Source organism: Propithecus coquereli, unplaced genomic scaffold (genome assembly GCF_000956105.1).
Source record: "Propithecus coquereli isolate 6110/MARCELLA unplaced genomic scaffold, Pcoq_1.0 Scaffold132, whole genome shotgun sequence".
NCBI classification, from domain to species: Eukaryota; Metazoa; Chordata; class Mammalia; order Primates; family Indriidae; genus Propithecus; species Propithecus coquereli.
Window position 1 is genome coordinate 2,096,971 of NW_012137414.1, and position 12,547 is coordinate 2,109,517.

General features: G+C 41.1%; 1 protein-coding gene across 1 annotated transcript in view; it reads right to left on the reverse strand.

Moving 5' to 3' along the window:
• The window catches only part of DMD (dystrophin), a 2,517,447-nt gene that overhangs the window by 139,100 nt on the left and 2,365,800 nt on the right, over positions 1 to 12,547 (reverse strand). Inside the window, exon 62 of the mRNA XM_012638704.1 lies at positions 1,937 to 1,998. Within this exon, the coding sequence (XP_012494158.1) occupies positions 1,937 to 1,998 (62 nt within the window). The remainder of the gene's footprint in view (positions 1 to 1,936; positions 1,999 to 12,547) is intronic.

The window sequence follows — 12,547 nt, forward strand, 5'->3', positions numbered from 1 at the left end:
CAGGGCAACAGAGTGAGACTCTGTCTAAAATAAAATAAAAGTAAAGTAAAATATTACAACTAGAGATCACTGTGATTAGAATGGAAAAAGTTACGATTGGGTACAGTCTGTGTAAACCACAGGTTGTAATCAGGAGGCCCACAGGCGACTTTAAATCAGCTCTTTGATGACAGATTTCTAGTTTCTCTTGAAAAATCAGAGGTCTTAAGAGCACCGGGCTAGGAAGACCAGCTTGCCCAAGACAGCTGCTGCCTACTTCAGATGAAGCCTTCATTCTCTCATTTGCCAAAAGATAATCATTCAAGTTTTCCACCTGTACTATAAACAGTACAGCATGATAAGCCAAAAACATTCTGCAGGGGCTGGACATGTAGCAGTGGAAAATTAGGTGATCCCGATTTTATTTAAATTTTAAAAAGTTTACACTCTTACTGCTAGACTGAAATGACATTACTTGAAATGTATTGGCTATCTGTGGCTAGTAGAATTATAATTCACTTTTTTTTTCTTTTGCATGCTTTTTATGTGTATTTTTCAGGTTTTCTAGAAAAAAATTAGATTATTTATAATTAGAAAAGAAGTTTAACAAAACCATTTTTTTGGCTAGTATCTCCTCCCCTATTCCTTAGTGTCTCTGTAGCTGCAATTGATTAACCAATGAGAACCTGTGACAGAAAGGAAATAATAGCTACACACACACACATTTACAGACAAGCGCAACACATACATACACAAAAACAGAATTTATGTTGAAGTACACTGATTCCCATGGGCTTTCTTACTTAACTTAAATCCAAAGAGATCGCCTCATGCATTTTAGTCTATAAACATGTCCATTTAGAAAAATTCAGACTTAAAAAAGTAGAGAAGGCTGGGCACGGTGGCTCACATCCATAATCCTAACGCTCTGGGAGGCCAAGGTGAGAGGATCGCTTGAGATCAGGAGTTCAAGACCAGCCTTAGTGAGCAAGACCCAGTGTCTACAAGAAATAGAAAAATTAGCCGGGCATGGTGGCGCATGCCTGTAGTCCCAGCTACTGGGGAGGCTGAGGCAGAAGGATTACTTGAGCCCAGGAGTTTGAGGTTGCAGTGAGCTACGATGATACCACTGTACTCTAGCTGGGGCGACAGAGCAAGACTCTGTCTCAAAAAAAAAAAAAAAAATTGAAGAGAAGACATGATTAACTTTTTTGATTAAAAAACAAAACAAAACAAGCCACAACATAAAAGAATTAATTTCAGATTATTTGCTACAGATCTAAAACAACAGACTCGATGTTTGTGAATTGTTAAAAAGATTGGTGTTTTCCCCTTATTTGTATGCTCTGTACCTGTTAAAAAAAATTCCAAGTTATTCCCTTGTGGTCTAGTGGCTAGAAAAAAAAAGAAAAAAAATCCAAGTTATGAGAAAAAAAACAAACAAACCTGTCAGGCTCTCACACAAACACACAATAAGCCATAATAGAGAAATCATTGAAATGTTCACACTGATGACCTGCCAGGACTTTGGAAAGATGGCAGAAAATTCCTTTACACACATTTGTGGTTTGGCAAAAGTGTTGTCTTGATTTCACACAGAAGAAATCAATAAGAACAACTTGAAACAGTTTTCTTTCTTCTTGGGGGAGAAAAACCTGCCATAAATTGCAAGTGTTTTCCCATCCTTTTAGGCAGCAAAGAAAACTACAAAGACCTTTAGGCCTTCTCAGGTATACTGAATTTTCAGGAATCAATGAAATTTTAAAACTTATTTTTAAGGAACCTCTGAAATAAAAAGCAAGCTTATTGTCAATTTTGGATAGGAAGATGCCATTGCTTTCACCTTTGAAACAATCTAGTGATATATTTATACAACAAATGACTTGCACACCACAAACTACTGTATCCTAAAAGGCATCTGTCGTCTAACTTGGAGGAAACATGGTCATGTCCTTACCTAAAGACTGGTAGAGCTCTGTCATTTTGGGATGGTCCCAGCAAGTTGTTTGGGTCTCGTGGCTAAAACACAAAATATAAAGAGAGACTTTAGAATTTTAAATGGGTAGTAAAGGAAAGGGAAAAACATGATTTGCTTTTGAATCATTTGGCATCTTTACTTCAAAAGACTTCCGTAGTGTAGTAAAGAATGTTTATCTTACAAGCAGAAAGGCCTCTGTTTTTGCTTTCAAAAAATAAAAAAGCAATCTGAACATTATTTCATTCCAGAATTTGTTTCTTTTTTGCACCCACAAATAGACTGCATTTCTGTTATAATAAATTGACCTTGTTATGTAATCAATAATCGAATCTCAGGATTTCTTCACCCCTCCAATGTGGAACATGCAGAAAGGACACTGATAATTGATTGTTATTCAACTCTGTCAAAGAGATACCGAACATTAGTTCAATAAATATAAATCACCTCACTTCTCATTTGCTTTCACTGCCCTGACACTTTTCCATTACTCTTTCCTCTACACATCCAGATCTCATATCCGTGATACCTGTATTTCATTTCAGCTTAACGTATATCCAGCACCTGACTAATATATCACACCTTCCTTATTCCCATTACTTCTAGAATTTTTTTTTAAACTCAGTACTCTATAGACCACTACACCTCTTCCTATATTTACTAGGGCCTGAATGAAGCACTTACAGTTCTCTTCCATTTCTTAAAGTGTGGTTGCCCAGCGGCTATCAGCTCCAACCACAAAAAGAACAAAACACCTTTGTTCCTCATTCAATTACATGCATAAACCCTGGAGAGATAACTACATATACTTTTCCTTACTTTGGCCCATCTACATAAATCACCATAGCATCGTATTTCCAGTTTTCGGGGATTACATGACAAGCTTTCATACAGTAAAATGCAGACCTGAAAGATATTTTGGGATTCATATGTACGGCCTATTCATAATCTCTTTGGGGGAAGGGTGGGGATGGAAAGAAAAGAAATAGCTTAAATTTGGGTACTTCAAGGGGACCAGAAAGTACACAGGCCTCACACAGAAAGAGGAGTTTGGAGAAGCAACAATGTCAAATGGGCTCAGTATATGTTTTGAATTTTAGGGCTCTGCGCCCTACTGGCTGTGAAATTTAGGGCAAGCCTGCTTGCCTTGGAGAGTTAAATGATCAGTTGATATAGAGAAGTGACCTGCACCTTTTGGTGCTCAATATGTGGTCACTTTTGTTATGTGGGCCCCAAATTATCATCCATTAAAAGCAAACCTTTTGTTAGTTGATTATAATATAGATGTGGATCCAAATGCAGTTAAGCCAGTCAAGCCTAAGAAAGCCTTTTCCTCATGGGCAAAACCAACACTCAACAAATTATCACCTGTGTTTTAAAAAATAAGTAAAAAGGAGAAACATTTAAGGTGGTTTGATAAATTATAATCATAACTCTCACAAAGACATATGGAAATTACCCAAAGTGTGCAACTTCAAAGACTGTCCCCATGATATTTACCGTTCAATGACGGAACAGTGAAGGCTACTGAAATCAATTTGCAAGAAAATGTTCACTTGTGAAGTGCTGTTTCACTCTCTTCCAAATATGTTCACTTCTGTTTTACTTTTCCACAGAGACGATTCACATTTCAGAAGGGCAAGAAGGCCTTACCAGTTGAGGGAATGTATCAAAGTGCCATTCAAGTCTTAAAGAGCAAGAAGAGCAGAAGATGTGGTCTCTCCTTTAGAGGGTTTTAGGAAACCCCATGACCAAATGGATTATGATAAGGAGAAGGGATGGGCGGGGCTGGTACTTTATATGCACGGCACAAGGAGGCTGCAGCTTGCAGCTTCATGGAAAAAGTGGTGCTTGTTCTCAGGCATTTTTTAGCTCAAAAAGTAATTGTGTACCAATTCTTTACACAAGTGCAGAGCAAGGAAAGATTACCCTCTATTGAGATCACTCTGCATTCAAGCCTCCCCCATTTCCAAAGGCCATCCAGATGTGAGCACCAGGAAGAGAGAAAGGGAGAAGAGGGGAAACATACATGTGCTTACATGTATAGGCCCTCACTAGGCACCCTGCATTATAGCAATGTCCCATCTCCAGGACATTCGTTAGGACTGTAGCATCTTCAATAGATCTGCAGAAAAACATTTGGCTGAGCCGATAAACCTGATCAGACACAGACAGAACTACCCTGAAAAGCCACCATCTGGAATGGACTTCGAATTGGAGGAACATGGGCAAGAAATAAATTTGTGCCAAATGCAATTCTAAAAGGAAAGAGAAACGGTGCATACAATTTACAGACTCCCACATAGAATGAATGAGAGCCGCAGGTAGCTCCCCACCTCCAAAAGAAATCTCATGACTGTTGACATATCAACATTTCTACCTTTTTAAGGAATTTATTTGGAAAATTAAAAATTATGGAAAAGGTTTTAAAAATTATTTTTTAATCCATCGGTCCTTAGCAAAACTGAAATTTCCTTTACTAGAAGACAGAAGAAATTCTAAGCCCTCAATTCCATTCCCCATTTGTGAGTTAAGATACCAGTTCTTGATAGGTACTATTCTCTCAATCCCCTGTGGTTCTGGGAGACTTGAATAACATAGATAAATGAGCTCCTCAAACAATTCCAGAAGTCAACCTTTTTCCCCTCCAACACACAAACCTTTTATTTTTAAGCAATGCAAAGTAACTAGAAAACAGATTTAGATTTCACCTTTGCAGTCTTAGTTTCACTTCAATTGCAAACCAGAACTAAGCAAAAGAAGTGAGTGGAAAGAAGAAAAGAATAAAGGCTGTGACTAATCCTCAAAACTAGAAAAATAATCTTGTAATCATTTAATGCTAAAAATGCTTGGCAACATAGCTGAAAGGGCTTCAAATTTTTTGGTAACTATATGATGCACCAAATAGTCACTTCACTGTATGTGGGTATTTTCTACCTGTGATGAATCCAAAGCCCTACTGGGATGCATTTAACACCCCCCACCACCACCACTAGATAGGAAAGATAAATATGGACTGAATGAAATAGTAAGCACGAATTTGCATAATTCATATTTATATTCTATTTTGCAGGACAAACCAATTTTTTGTCTGTGATCAACTTAGATTTTATAGCTGTGTCTCTTACTCTGTACCCGTCTTCAAAAACAGTAGAGAATTCTCAGTAACTCCATGAGAAGCAGCTCACACTTACCTGGAATATACACACAATATAGCAAAATGTGCTGTGCTAGGGAGGTGAGATTGGAAGGGTGAGTGGTAACTGGTTGTTTTTCGGTAATTGTCTCTTTTCTGCACTTCCCTCTCCACATCGGAAACACACTCCCCATATACCATGTCCAACCCGTAAAGGAAATTCTGAAACCTGTTCACACGTTAATGGGTACATCTTTGTTCTACCTTCCTGAGAACAATGATGTTCCACATAGATCACAAGTCTGTATGTACATTATTAACACAGAGATCGGCTTCATAAATAATCCTTAAAAAGCTCTCTGAATCTTTAAAAAATGTTATTGATTTTGGCCCTGCTGGTTCCAAAGCCTGGCATCAGATAAGCCTCTCTGAGCAGTCTTCAAACTAAGATTTCCCTTCTTTTTTTATTTGTACAAACCACAATAATCTCTTTTTTCCCCCTTTTATTCAAGGCTGTGATAGGAACCTGATGCAAATTAAAATATAAAATCATTGACTATGACAAAAGACCCCAGCAACACCTACTTGTCAATAAGAAGAAATTAAAGCATTACTCTACTGAGCAGAGGACTGACCTAATTTCCTACCATACAATTTAAATTTTCTCTCACCTTCTTTAGTTTCAAGTAGTGTGCAAGGTTATTACAACTGCCTCAGAGCTGTTCCTGCTGTCAGTGCTGGAATAATCAGACTTATCGGAATTGCTTTTTTAGTTTCTTAAAAACAAATATTAAACACTTATAAAAAGTAACAAATATCTACTGTTCTCACTGGGGAAATGGCAGTTCCCTAATTAAAATAAGATTTCTTTTGCCACCACTGTTTTTGGTACTGAAAATATTCCGAACAGTTGCCCTTTTTGAAAAAAAAAAAAATGTCTTTCTGCTACTTCCCAGGGAGGAAACTAATCGCTATGCAGTGATATAAAAAGGTAGCGTTCTTTCTCTTGCGATTTGCAGAGGATTAGAGTTTGGCTTCATATATAATCTAGAGCCCATTGATCCACATACACAAATGATTTCCCTTTAATCTGGGGATCAGACTCTTTTTCTAGAGGAACCTTGGCATTTGCATGCTGAATTGTTGAACTTGGCTTGCATTGCTGGAATATTGGCAGGGTGGGGATGGGAAAATATATTTAAAAGTTTCAGCTACTGTGGGGCAGGGGTTGAAGGGGGTGGGTGTCAATCTAAGCATCAGAAATCCTATTCTAGTTCCCATTTTTTGTTCCCTGGGATATTTAACATTTTATTCTGTTTGGCTCAAGCCAGGGCAAAGATGATTGCCTTGGTGGTTGTTCCAGCTGTTACTTGTCCCCCGTTCTATTTGCTTTTCAAGGTTTAACTCCCACCCATCCTCAACTTTGGCCAAAGCAATTTCACTTCAGGGTCGTGTCCAATCCAACATCAAACAATGATGAGTGAAACCAATTCCACGGTGTTCAAGGGTCAGAGACCTTTCATATAGCCATGTTGTTTCATGTGCTTCTCCAAGAGCAACTGTGTCCTCCAAAGAGGGGTTTGGAAAAAGGAAATTAAAAAATCCAGGGAAAAAAAAAAAGAAAGAAAGTGTAGTGGGGGATGACAAGGAAAGGTGACAGGGATAAAGAAACAGAAGGACCAAATAGAGTTTATTGGCAGAGGAAGAATGAAGATTTAACTTAAAAGACACCACTTAAAGTTTACCAATTAAATCGGATAGATTTTTTTTCATGTTAAAGCAGTTTACAACTAAAACTATGTCTGCCTCGAGCAACTAAACCCCTTCAATTTAAGCTTCAAAGTTACTTCAAATTTAACTGAGATAAGCAAAGTGTCCTGCCCTATTCAGTGCTCTGCTCGGATTGGGAATGCCAAACTTTGCTTAAAGACGAGCACAACAAACACCTGGAGAAACTCGAGAGAAGGACACCCCAGAAATGACTCTACACTCTACCCCAGAGGGCAAAAACAAAAACAAAAAGCCCAACCAAACAATACCCCCCCCCAACCCTCGATCCTCTCTCTGTGCTAACAAATCCTTGACTTTTGGGCTTTAGCTGTTTGTTCTTTCTTTCCTGATTTCTGTAGGTCTTGGGGCATGCAATGAGCACGGTAGAAAATGCAGAGGGAAATGTCAGTTGGAATCCTCGGAAGAAATCAGGCAGAAAGTTGACCTTTTGGCACTTGCAGTGCAATGGAAGGTAGAGCCGCGCGCACCCCTTCGTTCTGCGAGGTCGAGCGGCGATTTATAACAGCCTGCCTTGCTCACGTCCACACCGGCAGCCTGGAAAGGAGCAAAAAGCTCCCTCGGCCCCAATCCCCGCGTGAGAAACGCTCTGTTCCCTCTGTGTAAGGGGAGAAATGAGCTTTTTCTCTCCGAGCCTGTCCCAAAGCCGGGGGAAGAGGCTCCCGGCGAGCCCGGCGCCGGGGGAGAAGCCCCGGGGGCGCACCTGCAGCGGCGCCGCGGGGACCCGCGGGAGAGCGTCCTAGACGCCCAGCCGCTGGGCGTCGGGGTCCAGCCGTCGCGTCTGTCCAAGTTTTGGCCGCTTCTGCTTGTCCCCTGCTCGCGCCACAAGTGCACGGATTGCGGAGACCGGGTCGGGGCCGCGATCCACTTACCCTTTGAGCTGTTCCCTCATGGCTGCAAGGGCTCCGCGGTCGGGGGCGGGCACGAGCGGAGGAGTGAGCTTCTCAGAGCCGCCGGGCTCCCCGAAAGTCGAGCGCCGCCGCCGCCCAGGCTCGCAGCCGAAAGCACTGCGGAGGAGCGGGCGCTGGCGAGCGGGCGGGCCAGGGAGGGGGCGCTGCGGGCAGACGGGGCGGGGCTGTGCCGGGCTCCGCCCCCACCTAGCGACCTGGGGACCCGGACTCCCAGAGACCCAGCAGTTGGGGTTTTCAAAACAAAAAGGAAAAGGAAAAAGAAAAAGAAAGAAAGAAGGAGGAAGGCGATTTAAGGTAGAACCGGTAACCTGGGAGCCGCACACCGTTGTGCTAGCACCCCCTTAAAACCTCCAGCAAGACTACTTGTTGCCTAAATAAATGACCTAGGTGCAAATGACCTCATCTCAGATAATTAAATGTGTAGTCTTGGAGTTTTCTTTTTAAAAAATGAAGGAAAAAAAATCGCACACACAATTCTCACTGCCACCTCCCCCTCAATTGAAGATTAAAGTGGCAGAGCGGTAGCGGTGGCGACATGAAATTACGGTTAGGCTCATCCTGGGCTAAATGAGATGCTTAAGAAGCCGTTGTATTTGTATTTGTGATGTATCGATGGTTCTCAAAACGAGACCAGTAGTATCGGCATCACCTGGGAACTTCTTAGAAATGAAAATTACCCGAGCCCGGCCAGACCTACTAAATCAGAAACTCTGAGTGCACTAAAGTTTGAAAACCACTGATGTAGACTAAATAACACACCACCACGTCTTTTTAGTATTATTTTAGGAAAATCTAGAAGAAATTTGTTTCCAGTGGAACATTTTATTGGAAAAGTTACAGGGCCTGGACAGTTCAAATAATTCTAATTGTAGAGTTTTCGGTATGATGATACAGGTTAACTACACACAATTATTTCGAGCTTGGAAAGATTCCAAAAAGAAGAAAGCCTTCATTAGCACGAGCATTTTCCACAACCTTCACATAATGTCTTAGATTAGCGTCCAAAGAGTATCTTATGATAAACTCCATTAATGTTTTCATTCTCCTTCTTTGTCCATTTATTTTGTTGGCCTGCTTTTGTTTTTATTTTCTTTCAACCATTTGCTTTTCACTCTCTGTTCTAGTTGATTCATTCCACTTCAGTCTACAGTTTCAACATGTTCCCCTTTTTCTTTTTAAATATCCCTTTTTTTCACTCAACATTTTTTCCCCTAGAATGTTTCAGCTGAAGGGACTGTAGACACCCATCTCCCTTTACCATATGCTACAGCACCGGCAAAAGAGGCAAAAATAAAGTACATGGACCAAAGCAAAAGTGGGTGCCAGCATTCTTCATTACCTCTGACAAACCACATAAAAAGGTAAATGTTATCACTAAAGATATGTGCATATAGGTATGAAAGCAAATATGGCATTTTTTCTGGCATTGTGGCTCCTAAATTGAGACTTATTAGTGTTGTCCTTTAGCAATTTTGAGCTAGTGAGTTGTGGAGGCAGCTGCTATAATGGTCTGTGGGGGGCATACTAGGATTCGCTTTGAGTGAAGTTGTCCCTTGGTCTAAGAGTACATTTTAGGTCTGCCCCTATCTTTGACTGGGAGAGAGGGATTAGTGTTCAGTGATGAGGAAATAGTGCTCTTTGCAGTTAATCAGTGGCAGTAATCTCTGTGTCAATGTGGCAAATCACTTAAATTATTGTTTATGTTTATTCCAATGAAAAGACAAACCTCCCGGCATGGACATTTACAAATATCAGAAATCAATCAACTAAGGATTTGCAACACCTGTGTAGTGAGAGGTGTTGTCATTCTCATCCCCTCCTGTTTTGTCTCTGTTTGTTTGTTTTATACTTTTAAATTACCTGCTCAAGATTCAGGAGTTCTGTTATGCTTCTCTAAAATATAAATGCTCAAGTCTATTTTCTCAGTGTCCAATTAGAAAACTACTAAGAATAATTCATTGGAAAAAAAAGAATGGAAAATAATAAATCACTATTCAGATTTTTTTTTAAAAATTTGACAGATGGCAATCCTCAAAAATACAACTTTAAGTTCTTTTTTAGACTGGAGTTATAGGCACTTGAAGACTTGTTCCCAAATCTTGATGTCATTTTAGAAATTAAATACTGAAAGTATTATTGAGAAATGACATGGGCATCACACTGTTTTGTTGTCAATTTTAGTCAGATTATGAATTTTGCTTATTAGGGAAAGGCATTTAGAAAAGAACATAATTGATATACCTTCATTTCATATGTAAATTATGTAGTGATGCCATGTATAATATATTAATTGCTTATTTATAGTACCTGTTTCTTCTTCTTCTTCTTCTTCTTATTATTATTATTATTATTATTATTATTACTATTTTGATGTGAAAAACAGACATGAAAAAAGCTTGCAGCTCTGTCACCAGAACAAACAAGTTGAAATCCTGATTCCATAACCTACCATGAGCTGCTTGTCCCCAGTACCACTGGCTAGAATTTGGTGGTGCAAGGATTGGCACTAAGGGATCTGGCTCCAAGGTTCATACTTTTAGCTACTCTGCTGCGCTGCCATGGAAAGACATGGCTTCTTCTATTGTGGGAAAGGTCTGTGTTTTGTCTAGTGTACTCATAGGCAATTTCACTGATGGCAAAGAGCACAGGAGAGTAAATTTGCGAGAGACAGGGGTAAAGAAGAAATGAGATGAGATGAGGTCAAAGAAGGCAGTCCAGGACATTTTCCCACAGCCAAAACTCTAGTCTTTGAACCACTTAAACTTTGTGGGTACCTTAAAAAAATAAGGACCTCTCTGACCTAAGGAACTGTGCTAGATACTCCCTAATTCTTCCCTCTGTCTCTATTCTCTGTCCTTCTGTTCTGCTCTGTGCCCCAGGAGGCTGGACCTCTGTGCAGGGCATCAGTCAGGCTCTCTTGCCCTTTGGCTTCCTTTGCTTTCAGCCAATGGGAGGCAATGATGGAAGGAGATGAAAGGGCAGGAGGAGAGTGATGCTTGGGTATTTATTCTCCAGGCTCCCTCTTGCTGGCCTCTGGCCTGGCAGCAGCTGAGTTCCTTGACCTGCAGCCACAATGATAAGGAAAACCCCCATCTATTACTTGGCACATCAGCTACCTGAGACCCCCCCCCACCTCTCACGGAAGACCCGCATCAGCATAATACTAACCTATCACCTGGCCCATCAACTAATCTATTACCCGGCATATCAGCATAACACTAAACCTATTACCTGGCGCATCAACATAATACTAACCTATTACCTGACACATCAACTAATCTACTACCTGTCGGGCATTAGCCACCTGACACCCCACCCCTCGGACCACCCCAACTTAATAAAAGTGTGCAAAATCAGGTAGACGGGGCTCAGAATTTGGTGGTGAGACCCCTCTGAGCCCGATGGCGAATAAACTTTGATTCTCCAACTCTCCGTGTGCCTCTGGGTTTGTCCTCGGAACCACCCTCTGTAACACTTGCTGTAACAAGTCTTACTGCGAGGTCCTTTCCTACATCAACAGCATTCTGCAGGTTCCCCAAACTGTTCCCTCCCCTTACCCCTTTGGGCAAGTGTTTACCATTTTTTGTTCTTTCTCCTAGCCTGCCCAGATCTTTGTAAATAGCCTTTTCGTTATACTCTCTTCAAGTACCCCTTTTGAATATACCATCTGTTTCTCCCAGGACCCTGACCAAACAGGGACCTACCCAACCAAGGCCACCCTCTGGAGCAATTCATCGGGTGCTGGGTGGGGATTGCTAATAAAGGAGAAAGCCAGCTTCCTCCGTTAGAGCTGAAAAGTAGACTGGACTCGTTCATTGGACAAATATTAGTATAGGGCTCCTTCTTGGTAGACCCACAAAGAACTTCTGGCCTGTTGAAGGTAAAAGCAAATCAATAATTATGAATAGTGATGGCAGCAAGTGTGAAGGTAAAGAGGCTGCCAACAGCTTGTTCTTTCCAAGAGCTTCAATGTTCTGCTTGATCCTTTGGAGAGAATGTCAAGATAGGGTTAGAGAGTTGGGCAAATTGAGAAGGGCCTAGTGTGACAATCCAGAGTTTGACCTATATCCTGAAAGGTATGTGGGGAGCTTATTAAAGAAGAAAGAATTTAAGCATGAACACGGCTGTGTCATATTTGTCATTTAGAAAAATCACTCCCGCAGTGATGTGGGGGCTGGATCAGAAGAGAGAGTCTGGAATTCAGAGACCTGGTACAAGTTGGCTGCAATATGATGAGGATCTGAACTGTAGCAGTGGCAGAGGGGGTAGAGAAATGGTAGAATAAAGTATAAATTACAGGAGCTTTGGCTGACAGGTTGTATGAATAGAAGAGAGGGAAGACCTAAGGCAATAGTCCTTAAGTTTGGCCACTTACTAGAATCACCAGGGGAATTTTAAAAAATTTGGATGCCTGGGTGCCACCACCCTGATATTCAGATTTAATTGGTCTTGGGCATTGAGATTTTTAAGGCTCTCCAGGTGATTCTAACGTGCAACGAAGTTTGAGGACCATTGTCCTTCAGTGACAACCAAGATGGGATAAGTAGCATTCACCAAGCTAGGAATTTCAGGAGGAGAGGACAAAAGAAGGTCAGGGCAGAGAGTGAATTCAGTCTTGAACATGATGAGTTGGAGGTGGCAGTGTGATGTAAAATGAAAGTATCCAGGAGGCAGTTGGACATCTGAGTCTGGAGCTCAGAGGGAAGACATCTGGATTGGAGCTGCAGATTTTGCAGTGTCGGTATTGCAGGTGTCTTG